At 45.7% G+C, this 20,801-nt stretch overlaps 1 protein-coding gene across 2 annotated transcripts in view; it reads left to right on the top strand.

Annotated features, from left to right (window-relative positions):
• Nucleotides 1-9,822, top strand: part of DNAH9 (dynein axonemal heavy chain 9) — a 113,580-nt gene extending 103,758 nt beyond the window's left edge. For both annotated transcript variants that reach the window (XM_074889192.1, XM_074889193.1), the window contains 2 exons: nucleotides 2,887-3,276; nucleotides 8,969-9,822. In XM_074889192.1, coding sequence (XP_074745293.1) covers nucleotides 2,887-3,276; nucleotides 8,969-9,196 — 618 coding nt within the window. In that variant the 3' untranslated portion in view covers nucleotides 9,197-9,822. The remainder of the gene's footprint in view (nucleotides 1-2,886; nucleotides 3,277-8,968) is intronic.
• Nucleotides 9,823-20,801: the final 10,979 nt, after the last annotated feature.

The raw sequence follows: 20,801 nt of genomic DNA, 5'->3' as shown, positions 1-20,801 counted from the left end.
TGGCTTTCAACTTTTGCTAAAGCTTCATAGATTTTTCTGGCCCCAGTAAAGGGCACCTCTGCTGACCTCATGGCTGGAGGCACTGAAGCCCTGTGAAAGAACAGTTGCAACTTTTTAATGTGAATAGACTGACCCAATTCCCTCACCCTCATTCTCAGCAATAGCTCAACTGATTTCAGTTAATCTTTCCAAAAACACTCAGCCTGAGGCAAAGAGAAATTGTAAGACAGATAAATTTTGGCAAAATGATAAGGGGACAAAAATAAATATTTATAATGGAAACCAGTGATCAACATTAGCTGGAAGTCTCCAAACTGCTATGGTGTGTTGTGCCCCTCTCAGTCATCATGGGGCATGCAAAGACTTAAATTGTGAAGGGCATTGCATACTGGTAAAAGGTGAGCCTGCATATGCAGGTTTTTGTCTTTGCAGACTGCTTGGCATGAGTGTCACAGAATCCCAGATTAGTTGTTCTGGAGATTGTCTAGTCCAATGCTGTGCTCAAAGCAGGGTCAGGTAGAGCAGGTTGCCTAGGACCATGCCCTCTTGGGGAGGTCCAAGGATAGAGACTCCACAGCCTCTGTGGGTAACCTGTTCCCTCACAGTAAAAACGTTTCTACTTCTATTTCAGTGGAATATCCTGTATTTCAAGTTATTCCCATTGCCTCTTGTCCTGTCACTGGACACCACTGAAAAGCATCTGGTTCTATCTTCTTTACTTCCTACCATCAGATATTTACAGGTATTGAAAAGATCCCCCCGAGCCATTTTTCTCAAGGCTGAACAATCTCAGCACTGGACCCAGTATGCCAGATGTGGCCCCGTCAGTGCTGAGCAGAGTGCTGCCATTAACCTGCTGGCAATGCTCCTCCTAATGCAGCCCAAGACACTGGTGGCTGCCTTTGCTGCAGGGGCACATTGCTGACTCATGGTCAGCTGCTTGTCTATGAGGAGTCCCAGGTCCTTTCCTGCAACTGCTTTTCAGGCAGTGGTCCCCAGTGTGTACTGGTGCATGGAGTTATTCCTCCTCAGATGCAAGACTCGGCATTTCCCTCTGTTGAACTTTATGAGGTTGCTCTCAGCTCAGTTCTCCAGACTAGCCAGGTCCCTCTGGATGGCAGCACACCCATCTTTGGATATCATTGGTGACCCTATGGAAAAGTGTAAGGGGGTAATAGACTGAGGGCTGGACAAACCTCAGCAGTCTTTCCTTGGTGTCCTGGATCCAAGATTCCAGCATGCAGTAAATGTCCCCAGACAGCAAGACAGGTTGGTGGATGGGGGCCTCTGTCCTCTGCAGCAGGTAGTCACCTACTACTGTCACTCACTGATCCCTCCCTGTGCTACTGCATGGCTCAGGCTCCATCAGCATGGATGCTTTGATGGACAGAGCTTCCCAACCCCTCATCTCCTACCTGGGCACTGAACATGTTCTGTAGCTGCAGATCTGCAGGGAGAACAGAAGCCTTGCTCCTGTTGCTGGAAGTCACAAGCTTCCAGCCTTCACCATCATGGGAGTCTCCCTTTTCCAAGCAGATAGGCACAGACTCTGCCTACCTTACTTTGATACTGCTGGGAGTTGAGGCTCCTCTTTTATCTGCAGGGTCTCAGAGAAGATCCAGTTGGCCTCTTTTCATCATCTCTGATACTAAACAGTTTGCTGGCCTCCTCCTACAGATCCTTTACTTGGTGGCACAGGTCCTCCACCAACACACATCTCCTACAGGCAAGGAGACAGTCTTCCAGCCCAAGGCTTAGTGAGAGGCTCCAGGCACTGCTGCAGTCCCAGACATGATAGGCTGCAGCCTCCGTCAGGAGCTTGGTCTGAGCTGAGGCCTCTTCTGTGCCAAGGACAGTTGCTCCAGATGGTGCTGGGGACAGTGCCCTGTGGCATGTCACCACCATTGCTAAGCAAGTGTACACTGCCCTCAGCAGAGTTTGTGAGCCCCATCTGTGTGCCCCTCTGTGCAACCTGCTGCACAAACTGCTGCATCTCTTAATGGTCTCTTTTAGCTGCCCTTTCAATACTGGTGCCATCCAGGCATCTCTTGCTTAGATTTAATGTAATTTAAACTGGATACAGCAGGAATTTTCTTAATTTTAGGCTAGCACACATTGGGGAACCTGTGCAGAGTACCAGAATTTCAAGAGGGATGGTGTTATTGTTGTGCAGAACCCATTTTTGGCTATGCAGTGGTGTTCCAGCTCTTCTCCTGCCTGGGCAAAACTGATACGGGTTTCCAAAAGCTTTAAAAATAATTAATTGCTGGATAAAGGAAAAGTCAAACCTCTCTCAATGTCTCACTTGGCTGAATCATATCTTAATTTGTTGTGTGTTTCCCTGCTGTGAAAGAAACTGTGATTACATTTGCAGACAACATGTGAAGTCAAAAAGAAAGACTTACACTGCAAAGTAATAAAGGAGGGGAGTGAGGGGAAGTGGAGGAGAGGAGGGGATAGGATTTGACATAATAAACATTTGGACAGTTTTGGAGTAGATCATCAGGGACTCCAGTATCCAGCCCTGGCAGCATGAGTGAGAACAGCTTTGCACCTCTGAAAATCTGCCCATAAAGATCTTCAGTCAGTGAGAGAAAACAGAAACAACACTGGGACAACTGAGGGACATCCATGCTCGCTGTTACTCTGTTACACAATTTTTCCTCCAAGTAGTATTTTTACAGTAGGGAAGCTGGGGATGCAGGAATATGCAATAGAAGATGTTCATGAAAACCCAAAACTCATGAAGAAATTCACAGTATGTGAACACTAGTGACTGTGCAGACTGTCACAATCTTTCATGCTTCGTAGCTCAGCTTCCACTTTCCAGCAGACTTTGTTCAGGTTAAACAATAGTCAGTGATAATTATACCCTTTCTCACTCAGGGAGAACTGACCATGACAAGTGATGTTGAGAACCTGCAGAATGCCCTCTTCATGGACATGGTGCCAGAGTCCTGGATAAAGAGGGCTTACCCTTCCACAGCCAGCTTGGGCACATGGTTTGCTGACCTTCTCACTCGCATCAAGGAGCTGGAGGCCTGGACAGGAGACTTTTCCTTACCCTCTGCAGTGTGGCTTGCTGGGTTCTTCAATCCCCAGTCTTTCCTGACAGCCATCATGCAGTCTGCAGCCCGAAAGAACGAGTGGCCTTTAGACAAGATGATCTTGCAGTGCGATGTGACAAAAAAGAACAGAGAAGATTTTGCCAGTCCTCCTCGGGAAGGGGCGTACGTCCACGGTTTGTTCATGGAGGGTGCACGCTGGGATACACAGGTGAGCTCACCAAGACTCTTCTGTTGAGAGAGAAGCCACAGATGTTATGCCCTTTATGTTTGGTACTGTACTCTGGGGAACTTCTCAGCCCAGACAGGCACTTATCTGCAGTAGTCATTTGACCTGCCTCTTCAGGAGTGGGAAAGATATGAAAGATGGGCCTCTCCTCTGCAGCCTAGAGTGGGGTATCCAAGGTAGTCAGATGAATCACCTCTTGGAGTTGTCTGTTCCATGGTTGTGAAGGGACTTGAGGGTGGCCAGCATGGACTGATACATCTAGTTTTTACAAGAGGAATCGCAACCCTGTTGTTCATTGACTAAACTGTGATAAGTTCTCATGGTGTTACAACAGGCAGAAAATGTGTGGTCCTCTCAGGGCTGTATTGCCCCTGCACCTTCGCATGGTTGTGATTTCACTGCTGCCTCCAAAAGTGATGCGGCAGACTTTTGCGGTGTCACTACTCTGTTGCCTCTTTAGCAGCAGTGCTGAGAGAGGAGAGGACTCTGATTTTGTACATCTTCACGTGCCCAGAGCTGAATGGGTGGGATGGGCCAAATCCATACCACTGTCCTTCCACTGTTGGGCGCTGCAGGATGTCGTCTGCACAGATAGGGTTTGTTACCAAAAATGAATCACATCCTTTAGCCATCCTCTTAGGGTGACAAATAAAGCTTTCATGAAGGTCTAACCTGTATGGTCAGTGCAGACTCAGGCTGATGACTCAGCATGGAGGGGCAGGGGGGTAGGCTGATCCTGGATAAACAGAACAACATGGGTGGCCCTTGCTCTTCTTCTTTCCCTTTCTGCATGTATCCCAACACCTTTCAGTTGTAGCACAGCCAGCCTTGGGGCAGTCAATGTGAGAACCAAATCCCCCAACTGGGCAGCTGAAGGGAAGCTTGTACACTTGCTGTTTCCTGCCCATATAGCTGTCAGAGCTCCTCTCACAGTGCACCTCTCAGAGCAGCATCCCAGAGGAGCACAATTGTCCCTGTCATCCCTTCTGACAGTTGTCAGCTGTTAGGAGTGCAGGCTGCAGAGTGAGAGCCATTAGGCTGACAAATCCCCACTGGGCCTGGTCTTCTGACTTGCCTGGTCCATGGTACCACAACTCCCAGTTTGTGCTGCGTGTGAGAATTAAATGACAGTGATTCATGCAGCTCTTACTCTGGGCGGCCAGAGCGATGCTTCTGCTGCCAGTGATCTGTGAGAGGGTGAAGGCTGATCAAAGTGGGTCACCCAAAACCTACTTATCTGTGTCAAGTTTACCCTCTTGCAAGAAGAGGCTTTTATCTCAGAGGCAGCTCTTTAGAGCCTTAACGTTGAAGATCCTCCTTTATCTGTTGTGGGGCTTAATGGTAGGATGCTGAGAGGCCATGGCTGTTGTATACTGTATCCCAGCCTGACATGGCAATTCATATCTAATACTCTTCACTTATTTTTCAGCTCCCTCTCTGCAATAGTTTTCCATGAAGGATAGGAAATTAGGCAAAGCTTTGAACTCACTGACTGATGGCATCCAGAGCATTTTATCACAAATCCTTGGGAAGGTCAAGGCTTCAGGCCACTTTCTCTCTGTGTGCATTGGGTCTGGAAAGCCACAGGCAGTCAGAAACATTGGCAAAGACTTTGTCAAAAGATTGCAGTAAAGATCTCACATGGGTATAAGGTCAGACCTCCTGCCTTCGTGGTTTTGGCTCTGCTAATAGCAGAAGTCACAGTGGCAGAAAAAGGGGCCAGCCCAGGCCATTTCCCAAACACTGGTCCTACAGTTTCCTGCCTATTCCTTTGTCTAAGCCTTTGGTGTGGCTGCCATACAAACCTCTTGCAGCTCTTGGACATCACAACCCCTTACTACAGGGAGCACTGGATTTCAGTTACCCTCAAAAACATTTTAAGCTGATACAAATCAGCTGGACACAAGAGTACAAAGAAAGTTTAAAAAAATTGCTGGTCTTACATATCAAATACTCCATTAAAAACAAATTTTAGTGACTGCTGTTATGTTTTCCTTTATCATCATTACCACCATTACTAGAAAATATAATAGTCAAAATGGTGGAGTTCTGCCTAGGTTTTACCCATCCCCAAGTGGTAGTGGAAGTGAAAAATTTAGTGGTGCAAAACCAGAAATCTTTTGGGAAACATATGGCTTCTCCCCTCTGCCTCCCTCCAATAACTTGTATGGGTGATTGCATTCAGCAACGAGGTTTGTCTTCAGAGACCATCCAGACTTTAGCAAATGTGTTTTTCTGGTTACATTTTCCATGTGATTGAAAGATACTGAGCAATTACTTTTATAGATCCATTCATAATCTCTGGGTATCATGCTTCAATTTATTTCAGAAAGAAAAAGAGAATTTTCATATGTTGCAGCTCACACTGAAATATCATTTCCACCTAGTGGAACTATTCATTTTACCTGTAATCCAGTGAGCACCAGTATGTATTAATGGATGCAGCATTTTTAAAACAGGTGCCCAGTTCCTTTAGGTCGTATACTCCTTCAAATACCATATCCTCTGATAAGAACGGCAGGTCATGTTTAGAAGAACTCCTCTGGGGAACACCTCCACTTTTAAAAGAATATTTCACATTTAGATTGTGCCTCCAAAAAAGGAAAAAGTCACTCTGTTCTGCTACTCACATTTTTCTATTTATTTAAACATTTATGTTTGCCCTTGGGTGTCTTAAATTTATAAAACATTCATTGCAAAACAGCAGGCAGCTATCAGATTAAATGAAACTAAGCAGGTTATTTTGGGTCCAAATGATCTGTTGCTGTAGCACTGTTAAAGTCAGTGGGATTCAGTGAGAGATAGTCTGACTGGTGACACTATGAGACATTTTTATCTCAAGCCATGGGAGATTGCCGGCTGATTCTGGGCTTTCTTGTTCCCAGCAATGGAGAGTTTGATGCCAAGTATCTGCCCTGCTATTCACCAAGAGTACTGGAGCTGGATAGGACAGGGGGAGAGGTGGGTTTTGCATCACATGTGCCACATGAAGCTTTGCCAGGTGTAGAGAGCACACCACCTTGTCCTTGGAAGGGATGCACAGTCAGTGCAGAGCATGCTGAGCAGTGGCTTGCTGACGCTGTCCTTCAAGCCACACCAGCTACAGTTTCTGTGTACATTTTAAAGCTAGTCCTATGTAAAGTACCAGTCTTAAACCAATAGAGAGGCTTAGAAGAGCAGATCTGTGTGTCAAGGAACAGTCACATTTATTTGACGATTCAAGCAGCTCGATATCTTTAGGAACAGTTGCACACCACTCATTTTTATGAGATGCTCCCAGCAGTGGATGCAGATGAAAACAACATCAGTGTGCAACCCAGCTCTGGCACCGCCCAGTTCTGGTGCTACAGTCCCAAACATCACAGGTTGCTGCATTCTTCTGTAGAGACACCAAGTACATCAAATTGCATGCATCAGAGATTGAAATTTTTCCTGGAGGGGTTAGCTGGGACATCATGTGAAGCCTTTTCTTGCAGATGTCAACTGTCAGTAATGCCCATGTGTTTGTGAGCTATTAGAGCAAGAGTAGGATGTGGCTCAAGCTGACGTCTCCAGTGATAAATTTACAATATATCCATGGAGGGAACACTTTCAAATTGTGCTGTGAACAGCCAGTCTCTTATTTATGGTTGGTTTGAAAAATTAATAACTTGGCAAACCCTTTTCCATCTGTATCTCAACTCTTAAACTGCTCAGTGATAAAAATTCCTCTCATTCGGCTTCACTGGATTGCACATCATTAGGTCTTCTTCACTATGTGCTCCATGAATGGCTTTTTTTCTTGTTCCCCATGTCCAGTTGAAGCTACCTTGGAGTGGTGTTCACTGCTGGCTACACTGCTGGTCAGATCACCAGCCCCGCTTCCCTGCAAACAGAGGCAACACTATCTGAAAGACAACCAAGCTGTGCTAAAGGGCTTTAAGCCAGCTGACCCTAAATTAGATGTGGTGCAGGTGCACCTGTGCTAGTAAAACCTCAAGATGAAGTTGAGTGGAAGGGGATATAGGCTTACTGCATATATATTTGGGCCCATCTATTACCATCCCTGGCTTATGACAGCTGGTTTCTGTCTTTGGACCCATCGATATGTGACAACATAGTGTGGCCACTCTTCAAACTGCCTGTTGAGAAGACAGCACAAGCAGAAGGGAAGACCTTTTTAGGATCTGAGGCCTGAGCTCTCTGAGCACAGAACAGTGGCTTTTTAAAAGGTGTGCTTTGCCAGTAGCTAGGGAAAATTGCTTTCAGAGTAGAATTAATTTCTGATGATGAGAACGATAAAAAATGCAAATGCAAATCAGCCCAGACATAACAAAATGATAAGTTCCATAGACATACCTCATGAAGATTTCAACTCTTGTTAACCCAGAAATAGGTCGGATATATCTTGGAAATTTGATTTGAAGAATTGTCAGCAGTAAAAAAGAGATCTGATCAAAATCCAGCCTCAGAAATGAAAGATGTGAATTTAAAAAGAACGCATAATAATGTTTGATAAATAGCTTCTATGCAAGGTATTATAAGAATTATTTAATGTTCATTCATCACGTTAGAAATATAAAATCCTAAATCGGCGTTGGATTTATCATAGCTTAGTATAACAGGTGGCATTAGTACAATTAAGCCGAGGTGTGTTGCAAGAGGGATTATTTTTCTTCACTCATTTGCAGAACCAAATAAACTGCTAGAGAGGTTGAATCTCAGATGTAAGAGCATTTGAAATAATAGATGTGTGAAGCTAAGCTGCAGTGAGAGGCAGTTTCTTTAGCATGGAGAAGTTTTATTTCCATTTCTATATTTGTTTGCATTTGATCTCTCTAGCCTCCATTAAACAATTTTGCAGGCTTTCCTGGAAATTGATTGATGTGTGGAGCATTTTATTGTCAAAAAGAGGAACAGAAGTTGCCAGAGAGACCCAAGTTAGAGAATCAACCCGATGATTTCATGCCCTGACAGCATACTCTCCTTCTCCTGGGTAGGGCAGTCTGCTGGGCAAGAGGATAATGTGGACTTGTTATTTAATGATAATATTCCCTCAGGAACAGTCCTTCTGAATCCCTCTTGCTGGAGTGAGCACCTGTAAGAGTGGAAAAAAATCTGTGGTGCCGTTTTGGGGGCCACAGAAAACACTGCGTGCATTCATTGCCCAGAGAAGTGTATCCCTGGTCATGCTCAAATTTTGGTGGCATGGTGGGACATTTACTTGGTGCAGTTTAGACTCTTCTGAAGTGAGCATTGTTCTCCATCCCAAGCCCTGTTCAGGTGTCCACAATTGGTCCTAGCACAAACAGTGCTTCCCATGAGGTGGTTCTGGTCTGGCAAAACCTTGAATAAGAGCTGCATGAGGATGATGTGACTGCACACAGCCAGGAACATTGTTCCCCCACAAAGTCTTGCTCAAGGGTATGTGGGTTTGAACATCTGATGAGAGCAGGCATCTGTACCTTTGGAATAAGCTATGCTTGATGGAGACTTCTGATGAAACAGGGTAGGTGTTTGATCCAGACCTTGCTTACCTCAGATAGACTCATCCACCCCCTTGATGTCAGGAACGATGTTTGCACTTCCCCAATAAGACCAGATTGTATAAACATTGCAGAGGATCATGAGTATCGGATACAGCTGGTGAATATCTTGGAAATCTAACTAAGACTTTGTCTTCTTTCCTTTGTAGACTGGGATTATCACAGATGCCAGGCTCAAGGAACTAACCCCGGCCATGCCTGTCATTTTCATCAGAGCCATTCCTGCTGACAAACAAGATATCCGTAGTATGTACCCATGTCCTGTATACAAAACACAGCAAAGAGGGCCAACTTATGTGTGGACTTTTAACCTTAAAACCAGAGAAAATCCTTCCAAGTGGGTGCTCGCTGGTGTAGCATTGCTGTTACAGATCTAGGCTTACCAGCAGGGACCTAATTTGCAAATCCCTAACAATGTCTTTCTCAGACAATTTGAAAAATAATGTCTGAGATTGAACCCAGGCTCCATCTTTCTTAATACTGGGCATATAGCCTAAATAGAGCCTGCAAGGAGGTGACAGAGGTGCAGAGGGACACATGGGCCGGATTCTTGGCTACTGTAAATCAATATCGTGTAATTTCTACACTGCTGCACTGGAGCACTGGAAGATCCCAACCCACAGCCAGATCTTCTACACCCAGAGAGTGCTAAGCTTGAATCTGAATTTAAACTTTATTTCTCTCTCATGATCCGAAGTAGTTTTAAAATCAGTGGCCTTCTCCAGAATCCTTAGATAATCCAATGACCTGTGAAATTCTTCAGACCTTATTCTTTTCTATACATGAGTGTTTCTTTGTCACATGTGTAATGTTGGAAGTTGGGAGAACAGCAGGTGTTATGGATATAAACTGCTTCTTGCTAATATTCCTGTAAATCTTAGAAACATTGAAATAATATCCAATGTGCTTCATGTAATCAACAGTAAAAATACAGCACAGGCATTATTTAAGAGTAATATTTCATCATGATAGAAAATTACTAATAAAAATCCTTATTCCTGGACTAGTCTCTAAAAATTGCCTGGAGGCCTGTATCACATGTTTACTCACTGTATGGCGAATGCATGCAGGGTCAGGTGGGACAAATGCAGCTGTTTGGATAGTTTCACTTATAATTACAAATGGAGTGGGTGAGAATTGATGTGTTTCTAGAGCAGAGACACATAGATGGATGGCTGGGGTGTGCGTTATTGTGCCGAGCCAGACACACAGGGTTGTTCTGGACTGCAGCAGCTGAGCACTTGGGAGCTAGGAAATGTGAGAAGTTAGGTTGGTTGTCTGGGGAAGTGGAGCTGTGCCATGCTCTCCGTGCTGTCTGCAGTGCTTCATTGCACAGCACAGGACCCTGCCTCTGTCTAATATTTGCTGGTTCTGTTCCTCATTTGGTACACAGTATCCTCCTGCCCCTCACCATGCAAGTAGCCGTGGGGTTTTCATCTGTAGGGTTTACTGCCATCTCTGAGCTCACTGCAGGTATCAGCTCGTGTGTCAGAAGGAGGATGTGTGGGAGGGAAGGGGAAGATAACAGACGTGCAGAGGATTTGATCTCAGTGGAATAAGCAGCAATGAGCATCCTCAAACTTTCCCACCCTAACCCAATGCCAGGTTACAATCTCATGACCAGACTCAGGTCACCAGCAAGGACTGTGACCCTCCTTTGGGAACACTACAAACCCTGTTACTCAGATGAATCTCCAAAGTCAATGAGCACCTCAACAAACACTGCCTCATCTCGAGAGGTCCCCACTTGCCAGAGTTGTCCCTGAATGGGCTCAGGTGTTTAGCATCAACTGGGGAAAGGGGAGAATCACCTGCAAACTCTGTTCCCACTGCCTACATGGTGGCATTGAAACTTCCAGGATCCTGTTTCCAAGCAGCCATGGCGTTCAAAGGGCAGGAGCCTGCAGCCTGGAGAGACCTGCAGGTCTGAGTGAGTGAGTCACCTTGAGCTGCCCTGATACTCCATGAGGGTCCTCCTACCTCATCCTGCACTGGTTATCAAAGAGGGTTCAGATCTGGCTCTCATTTCCTTGCACTCACTGTGAAGAAACAAGAGTCAGTGGCTCAGACCAAGGTGCTTAAATTCTAGACTTCTTAAATGAGGTGAGCTGGGCTTGATCCACCTGTGGTAGAGCCACTCTAACAATGGGAGAAGGATCTACCTCCAGGTTAGGAATTGTGCTTCCCAGCTGAGTTTGGAGCTCAGCATCACAGGAGTCCTTGCACACTAGTAGTCAGGAAGGAGTAGTGGGTTGGCAAGAGCAGTGCATTCCATGTACCATGTCTTCTGGGTCATCCAGCAATGTATTTGCACCTGGGACAAGCAGCAGCAGTACAAGATGGTCTATTGGTCTGAAGTGCATCTGTGGTGCATGTACAGTGCTCGGGATGGTGGAGCAGATCTTGAGAGGAAGATGGGTAAGAGGTTCATGTACAAACCACAAAGAGTATCTGGGGATTACTTGCTCTATCTCACTGTGTCATGACCTGGATTGGGAGCCCAGAGAGTTGCAACGGTTCTGTGATCCCTCAGGTTAAATTAAGGTGAAATGACACCAAATGACTGGTCAAAATGTTTTACTTGCTGTAGAAAACAATTTAAACTTGGAAAAGAATAATAAGCAATGTAGTCTCAAGGAAAAGGAAAAGGAAGGTCAAAGAAATCCAGATCCCCACCCCTGGATCCAGCATTGTCTCAGGTCTGGTAATCTTGGGTGGTGGGTGCACACACAGCAAAGTTTTCTGTTGCCTTTTAAGTTCATCTTATCAGCTGATTACCATACTAGACAAGGAGGGGCAGGTATTCCACAAACTCATTTCCATAAGAGATGAGGAAAAAGGTGGAGCATGGGTTCTGCACATGCATTGAGGGGGAAATGGGGTGCACCACCCCTTGTCCAATTGAGTCGGTGGTCGTACTCACCCTGCCCACCTTTGGTTTTTCCTCTGTTCCCACAGATTTTTGTTGACTTCATGCTTCTTGAGCAATCATACAGCTTCTGAGGCAGAAATACCCACGTCTTATCAGGCCTTGTCACCTCTTTGGGCTTACACAGTGGAGCCAATGATTAGTGGTCCTTGTGCTTAATGAGAAACATTTGGTTCCACTTAGTCCATATTTCCCCCTTTGAGGCTTATCTAAGGAGTTTGTCAATACAGCTGCAAGGAAGTGAGGAGTGCATCCTTCCATATACTCCTGCTTCCTTGGGTGACATTCCTTAGAGTAATCACAAAGGCCACAGCTTTTCCTTGAGGTTTTCTGTGTCAGTGAATGTTTGAGGCATTACTTCCTTCACTTCCTTACACACTGAGCCTACTCTGACCTGCCATATGTCACCAAGCCCACCCTGGCCATTTCAGGAATGCTGTGAAAAGCTTCTCCAAAACGTGGACCAAGCTCATTGTTGTCTCTCAGTGATCAGGAGCTCTCCAGCATCACTTGAGAGCTCTACAGAGCTACAGAGAAGACTTTTCAGAGAGGTCTATAAATAAGAGTTTTTAACAGACTATTTATTTCTCAGCCACAACATCCTAAAGAGATGAGTGCCTGTGAAATCTCCTAACAAACAGAAAGTCAAAAACCAGGAAGTAACAGTGCTGATGTCCCCCTCTGAGCTCTACTGTGCTCCATGTGTTGCAGTGCCTGGAATCATGGGTGTGTTGCATGGTCCTTCCATGACACGAGAAACTCCCAGGAGGCACCACAGCCACTTTTTTTCTGTCACTATATACCTTATACTACCACCTTTGCCTGGCCTGCTGGGAAATGCTCCTGCATTCAGGGCAGCTCTGCAAAGCCTTATGTGCGATTCACTTACAGTTTTACCTATTAAACTGTCTTTATCTCAACCCACAAGTTTCAACACTTTTACCCTTCTGGCTCCCTCCCCCATCCCACCGGGAGGGAGTGAACAAGAGGATGTGTGGTGCTTGGCTGCTGACTGGGGTGAAATCATGACAGTGTTTCTGTGGGTAGCGTTTGGTTTCTCAGAGCCTCATACAAAACTGAAGAGCTTTATGTGTAGCCTCAACACACACAGATGGACACGTGGTCAGCTCTCCGCCAGTCCAGCATATCAGCTTTTCACAGCGTATTTTTCTCCTACCCAGAGTAATGTAGGAGGGTAAAGTCCTTAGGCTCTGCAGGAGATCCACAGTAGCTCTGTTGGTCTGAGCAACATAGCAGCTGTTTTCCTGCAGGAATGAGGAGATGCAAAATCCTTGTCTTTGCAGTCCTGCAGAACAACGACCTTCTGGACAAAGGTGAGGTGAGAAAACTTTCTGGTAAGATCTTTGTTTAATTGCCAGGCAGTGTCTCTAAGACACAGCCCCAAAAAATTAATGATGAAGATGCTAGTTATGGTTTAGCAGAAGACATCTGCAAATATCTAATGCAAGGGAGAGAGCTGTCTTAAGCGTCCTATCTTAAAATGCCTCTTAAACCATAAATGAGGAAACAGATTCTGTAGACTACACCACATAATGAGCCTAGAAGAGGTCTGTTAGCTAGGGAAAGTTATGCTATTAAATTAAATCCCTCCCAGTTTAAATGAAAACCTACCAATTAGATATGTAATGTAAACTAGTCACTTCCCACGATGTTGCAAACTTGGGTGCATTGAATTCTCCATGTATTTCACCGTGCAGGAGGTTTAGTTGCACAAACAGAGCACTCAGTGCTCTCTGGAGACTGTTACTGTCCTAAACATCATGCTGCTTCTCTTTTAAAACCCCTTTTCCATTTTCCAGCATTCTATGGCCTCTCTGCTCAGTGTTGCCCTCCAACATGTCCCGTACCTACAGGAAAGGTTAAGTTCAGTAATTCCCCAGGCATTGCTTGCTCTTTCCAGAGCAACAGCCTAGGCTGTTCTCTTGCCAGCTGAAGAAGAATGGGATGTTGACAACAAAATGTATCCGATTGTTTTATTATATATATCTTCCTGCATAATTCACCAGTTGAGCAGGCAGGGTAGTGGGGAGATATTTATAGATACTAGAAATGTCACTAGGGTGCTCATTCTTCATCCTTTGAAAATCATCACAGGAAAGGGCTGGACGCAAAATGCTACAAGAGGATAGTGAATAATTTGGTGCTTTAGGGGGAGAAAAAATTCTGACAGGCGTGAAATTTTCCAGCCATATCTGCCTAAACCAGGCAATTAAATACAGCTGGCCAGGCTATTCATTAGGAGCAATGCATTAGTCAAAGGTGAACATTCTCTGTTTGTGATCTCTTGGAGATAGCTGCCCATTTGACATTTCCAGCATGCACCTTCCTTCCCACTCTTTGTCCTTGTTTGAGTGGAAGGGCCTGAGCAGAGAAGAACCCCATCCCCAAAGCTGGCACAGCCCAGTGCTGAGGCTCTGGGGCTGGGGAACTGCAGCACTTTGGATGACATCCAAGTCAGAACTGAGGTTGATCTGGACTAGGGCAAGCAGACCTGGCAGCTAGGGTTGTTGGGCAGCGCTGCACAGCTGTGGCAGCAGGGCAATAGGGCAGTAGGACAGTTTAGGGCAGTTTGGCAGCAGGGGCTCATGTGACTGTTCATTTTTAGGGAAAGCTGGAGACCCTGGGAACTGACTTCTCAATCACTGGGACAAGTCTCATAAAACCAGTCTCCAAGCCCAGCCCTAAGGCTGCTCTCCTGCCCTACAGTCCCCTCAGTCCTAACCCCTCTCCTTCATCCTGGCTTCACCACTCACCTGCCCAGACCTGCTGCAACCCCAACACCTCCTTCACAAAAACCAACAGTAGCCATTAACTGAGTAAACACAAAGATTTTAAAAAAGCAGGTAAGTGTTTCTGGACCAAATAAATGCCTCTTGCAAGCAGAGTTTTGCTCCTGAAGGCAGAGAAGCCCTGTGGCCATCAGTCTGGTGTTCACACCCCACCCTCCAACTAGGGAATTGCTGCTTGGAGGACATGGGATTTAGCTGGATGGTGGGGAAAGTGAGAAATCGGGGTTCTTTATGCAAAAAGTGGCCACATTCTTTTAGTCTGACTTTTTTTTCAGACCAAGGTGAACTGTCTCACATTTGCCACTCCTCACCAGCCAGACAGTGTTATACTGCTGCTTATGTCCTCCCTGAGCACCCACATAAAAAAAGAGGGTGTGACCCTCCTAAACATCTAGGAAAAAGGTTCTCTGGTCTTTAGCAAAGTGCTGAGTGCCAAAAGAAACTATGGAGTGAGCCACCGATGGTGGGGCTGAGGACCCAGGTAGTTCATCCTCCAAGTCATCTGCCAGTGGTTACGCTGGGTGGCTGGCACGTTCTCTTGGGAAGTAAGTGTTCAGCCCCTCATGGCAGGACCTGGTGATTTCAGAGGGTGAGATGATGCCACTGTTCTGGTTGGAGGAAGCTGCATGTCTTTATATGACTTGTAGCAGTTTAGAGCCTGGAGCAATAGCATTTTGCTTGGGTTTGGGCACGTCATCCTGCAGGGCAAAGCCATGTGTATGTCCTCCATGTCTCTGCACAGCTAAAATCAGTGACAGTAGACTGTGCAAGGCTACACAGAGTGGGGGTTTTCCAGCTGCAAAAGAGTTACTGCTAGGAACCATGTATGTCTGCAGAAATCACATCTCTGTTTTCGCCAAGGAAAAATAGGATACAAATTTAGTCCTTTTTGTTTGCATTGTTCCAGCTTTGCCACTTCTACATCAGCAAGAAGCTTTGAATGAAAAGTCAGTGCAGACTATCATCCCTTGAGTACTGGGCTTGCTCACCAGCTAGACTCTCAGCACAACATTCACATGCCCTGGCTTTAGGCAACGGAAAGGTGAGTGCCATCATCTGAGTTAGTCTCCAGGCATACTTTATAGCCATCAGAAAGAAATGGTCTCAAGTAGTCCATGATTCATCTGACCCATATTAGTGATCTTATGGTGAGATCAGGATCTGCCAAAGTGCCCTGAGTCTCTTAGCCAACTGTACATGGAGCCCAGGAGTCATCAGGTCAGATTGAGACAGGGAGCTTTCTTACACTTAACATCAAGCCTATATGTCCTTCCCTTTTGCCCTGTCCCAGGACTTCAGCCAGATCCTGCATCCTATGATTTCACATGCAAGGCCAGGCACTGGATGCCCGGGGAAGCCCAGACTAGCTCTCATCCTTTCTGCGTATCTCTGCAGCTGCTGACACTTCACAGCAACCTGTGGGGCTGCTTTGGGCCTGGCTCCTCAAAAGGTCTGTGGTCAATTAGTTAACTCCAGACTGGTGACATTTTCCAAAGGGATGAAAGTGAAAGAAGGGAAATTGTGCTATTGAACACTTAATATTAGGTAAAATTGAATGAACTCTCCTGGTACAGAGAAATGGCTGTTCCATAGCCTGGGAGTGTTGTACCTGCTGCAAATTATAATTGGCAGAAGAGCACATTTCAAAGTAAAGTCTTCACAAATGCTTTGTAGTGGTGTCCCATATTTTGGGGTTAACCAGCTTCATTCTACTGCAACTGTTTCTCACAGAGCAAAGGAAAATGTAGACTAGACACAGAAAAGAAGAACCTGGGTGGTAGTCAGTATATTAGTTCCAGTGGGGCAAATTTATTACAACTATTAGCGGGCACTGGCAATGCCCAGTGATACGAATTCTGTATGTATCACTGCTCAGTTATTTACACAATAAAACTAGCTGTAATGTATCAGATTCACATTCATTTTATAAAGTGGCATTAATACATTGAATTAGCAATGGCTTATTAGATTCATGTCTGTTATTATGCATTGTTTTTTAAATGACTGTAATTGCCCAAACAAATTTACAAATATATTTACCTTGTTAATGGTTGTGAACCTCATTTAAAAAGCTTTTAGACTGCGGAAGACATTCATGGAGTTATAAGCAGCCCTTCTAATTTGAGTACTAGTGTGCCTGTTAGTGCAGAAAGATTGTTTGAGGCTATAAGTGCATTGTCTAAAAGTTTTGAAACCCGTCTACCTGTGTGTAAACTTTAAGGTTCACTTTTAGGACACTCTTGCAGCATTCATTTTGATTAGTGCCAAAAGCCATGAGGTAAAACCCCAAGTCTGCATTCAGCATCTTGGATCAGTGTTTCCAAGAATACGGCAGGAGCTGGGATGGGGGGAAGATGTCAGCTGTGCAACACCTCCAGTTTCTGGGAAGGCCTGTTTCAGGTACCCTAGTCTCACTGTTTGTGACAGATGCACTCGAACCCTTAACCAAACCAGCAATAGTTTGGTATAGGCTCCAAAGGACATAAAGGCCTGAGCTGTAGCCAGGCTGATAAGTCCTCTAGGAAACCCACAAAGAAGCGGAGTCACCCAGTGAGCATCAGTGTATATAAGCTTGGAACACTGATCATGTGATTAATGGATGAATAACAGGCGGCTTTTCCAAGACTCATTTATCAAGGAACAAAGTTATGGGTACAAGGAGTCTTGTGCATACCTTTCCCATTGCACGCAATTTGACTATAAGCCATCCAGTTTATTCCATAAATATGACAGCCTAAGTGAGCCTTCTTTGAGCTCTCCCTTCTAAGGCAGCGTGGCTGCATGGTGGTGATCTCCCCTTGAGCAGGGACACCTCTCAAGGTTTGAGATTTCTTACCTGAGACTAAGAGATCCTTCCTTACCCAAGATGGAGAGACCCCTTACTTGCAATAGATCCTCAGTAAGTCACTGATAACATGCTGAATTAATACTAATGAAATCCATGTATCTACTCAATATTAATTATTATAAACTTTGTATAGCTATTCCATTAGACATAAACTGTTGTCCAAGTCTGAGACTGAGATTGGACCTAGCCGCACCTAGGCTCCATAAGGAGTTTAGAAAGCAAGGGGGGTCCATTCGGAACCTTGTGACTCAAAGGAAGGATCTCCCTTACCTTTTTGCATCTTCAGTCTCTATGTAAATCATTCTAGCTTGATTCTAACTCAATGATGCCTTGGAAAAAACCAGAATATTTGTAGTATTGTGTGAGGTTTGATGAAAGCTACACAAGGCAAAGTGGCTCATGTCCATGATGGAAGTTTTGTTCAGGCCAGCAAATATGTCCTACAGCCCTGGAGACCTTGGAATTTAGGGTTTTCACATAAAAATCTGTCTTGACACTTTACATTGGGTTGGAATAAGGATTTGAGTGCTGATCTCCAGGTGGCTGGGGGTCACCACCAGGCTGTTAGGCAGTCAGGAGAGGCAAATGCATGCAAGGACATCTCTCTGGTGAGAACAACCCAAGCAACTGTCTGTTCCCAGGTACATACTCTTCACCATGGCACTGGTCCATCCAGTGAAACAGCATTGGCGAAGCTCTTGCTCCCATTTCTCATAAAAAGGTTAGAAAGACCTTGGGATAATCCAAATATAGAATGGGAATAAATTCCAGGATCTTTCTGACTCACTGCTCAGGGCTGTAGAAGCTGCAGGAATTTCTTTTTAGCCCAGAGACCTGATCTGGTCTTGGACAAGCACTGGGGAGGACTGGGGGCTGTGGGGTCTCAGACCAGCAAACAGCGAAACATCCTTCCTTTTCAACACAGGGCACAGGCAAGGGTGATGGGCCAAAACCTTAGAGTTTAAAATGTCAGCTACCCTGGGAAGAACCAAATCCATTACTCATGATTCCACACTCTTTTTGCCTACCATGAGTTACAATTTCTTAACTCAATAAACTCAATAGTCCTAAGCCCATGTGGGTTTTGCACCTACCCTTGTTGGCATCTGGATCACACCCCCACAGTCAAATCTGGGCCTTAGCAAAGTTGCATTAAACCACTGGCCCAAGAATCTACTGTGGAAAAAGAGTTGTACGTTCCCTTTTGTAGGTTGTGGTTCTCCCCTGCACCCACAGCACTAAAGATCAGAGTACCTAACTCCAGCTGCCTGCATAACTCAGCCCTGTGGGTATCAGAAAGCAGTGGGATGATGCTCTGCTGGACAGGGTGCTTGGACTTACCACCGAGAGCTGGACAAGCAGTGGGATGTGATGAACTACAGTGGAGCACCCAGAATTTCTGCTGAAGACAAACACAAGCCACGTGATGCATCATCTGCTCTGCTTAACAGATTTTACTCCAGAATCATGCTTGAGAATGGAGAAATGGGAAAATGATTATAAGACACAGGCAAGGTTCAAAGGGCCTAAGAAAATTACACATAAAATACATAATTGTTGAAGTGAAATAAGAGTTTTGTTAGCTGCAGCCTGGCAGATTATTTGGCTAGATGTGTCTGTTGAGTTTGTCAGAATAGAGACAGTAAAAATTTGAACAAAACAATCTTTAGAAATCCTGCCCTGCTTCCCATCTGCCATCACTGTGTGCTTTTTATGGAACTGGATTGTTACGATATTGCCTATACTTTGACTGTGCTCTGTTTACTTAACAATGGTTTCAATTAATTACTGTGATATTATTATTGGGAAGAAGCAGCAGATAGGATGAAAATTATTGGAAAATGAGAAATAAATTGGTATCTGAGGTGTCTTGCTGAACACAGAGTGGTTTGCCTCTCTTCAGAAAGTTATTCAATAACAGATGGAGGTGGCGGCTGCCCATGAGTGATGGGAGGTCTGCTCAGACTGGGGCTGGGAAGAGGTGCTGGTGGTAAACATATGAAGACACCTCCACCCAAGAAAGCTGGCACAAGCTGAGGTAATTAGTTTCCTAATAAGAATAATTACCTGGAAGCTGGGATGACTTGAGCTGTTCCTCCTTGTGCAGACCTGAATGTTCCTGCACTCATACCAGCCTCCTGGGCAGGACTCCCCATCTGTGTCACCTTTGGGAATCACATCTCACAGTGCCCCACTGGTTGCACCCCCAGCCCCTCCGAGGAGGCAGCAGAGGCAGTACAGCATATGAGAAAGTGGAGTTGGACTTGATGCATCCTGGCCAGCCCATTCTCACCTGACCACTCTGCCTCCATCTCCAAGGGCAGGCCCAGCTTGTGGGCAGCAGCTGGTCTAGGCCTGTGTTCAAGGAACCTGGGTGGATGGCAAGTTTCTTCCCAGGACCAAACTTTAAAGATAGCATGAGGGAAGACCTTCAAAGCTGGGTCCTCTGAGCCTTGAGATATCATGTGCATTGGCAAGTGCAGCAGAAGGCAGTGGCGGTCTATGGGGGAGTGAAAGGCCATGGGGGAATGATGAGACTTTGAGTAATGATGGGCTATGGGGGAACAGTGGTCTTTTCCTCTCCTAGGGCAAGTTGAGGAATGATCTTCTCCCACATCCTGCTCTGCTGGGAAAGGGATGCTCCAGCCAGAGGAGGAGAGCACACTGTCATGGAAGATGTCCTGACCCTCAATCACAGCTGCTGTTACAACCTGGGAGGAGGGAGTGTGTAATATTGTTATGACTGCTGTGCATGCCTTGGTTTCCCCAGTGTGCCCTGTTGCACCTAGGAGGTGAATGCATTAACGTTCCCCTTTGGCAGGGTCAGCATGAAGGCAGGTGAGCCTACAAAAGTGTAGGATTTGGTATGGATTAAGCCGTGTGGAGCTGAGTGCAGCTGTTCACGTGCACAGCAGCAGATGTGGCAATGCCTCACTGTCAGCACGGATCTGAGGTTTAAAACCAGCAGAGGTGCAAGCTGCCAAAATATTAGTGGGGACGAAGACCCAGGGACTTGGGGCTGCCTGGGTGTGTGTCACCAGTAAGGACACTGCCTGCTGCACTGCAGGTCTCCACTGGCCCCAGAGACTGGAGCAGACTGGCTGCCAGCAGTTTGCTGCTCACATTAATTCCCCTGAAGTATCCGAGGTTTGTACTAGCAGAAATACAACCAGAAGCAGAGGCAGGGCTTTCCCCAAAACCGTTTCTCATCTGGGGATTAACCCTCCTGAGGAAGGTCTCATGAGCTCAAGGGTGGAAGGGAGACCTGCCCAGCTGTGTCCCCCTCCCTGCTCCCTGCAGGTCCCAGGTACCCAGAGAGACCAAAGCTGCCCTAGGGCAATGACTCAGGAGCTGCCTGGAGGTAAGATGGTGAGGGGGTGCTTTCTGGCAAGGAC

The sequence above is a fragment of the Strix uralensis genome, chromosome 19, assembly GCF_047716275.1.
Source record: "Strix uralensis isolate ZFMK-TIS-50842 chromosome 19, bStrUra1, whole genome shotgun sequence".
Lineage (NCBI taxonomy): Eukaryota > Metazoa > Chordata > Aves > Strigiformes > Strigidae > Strix > Strix uralensis.
This window is presented reverse-complemented; position numbering and strand designations above follow the sequence as displayed.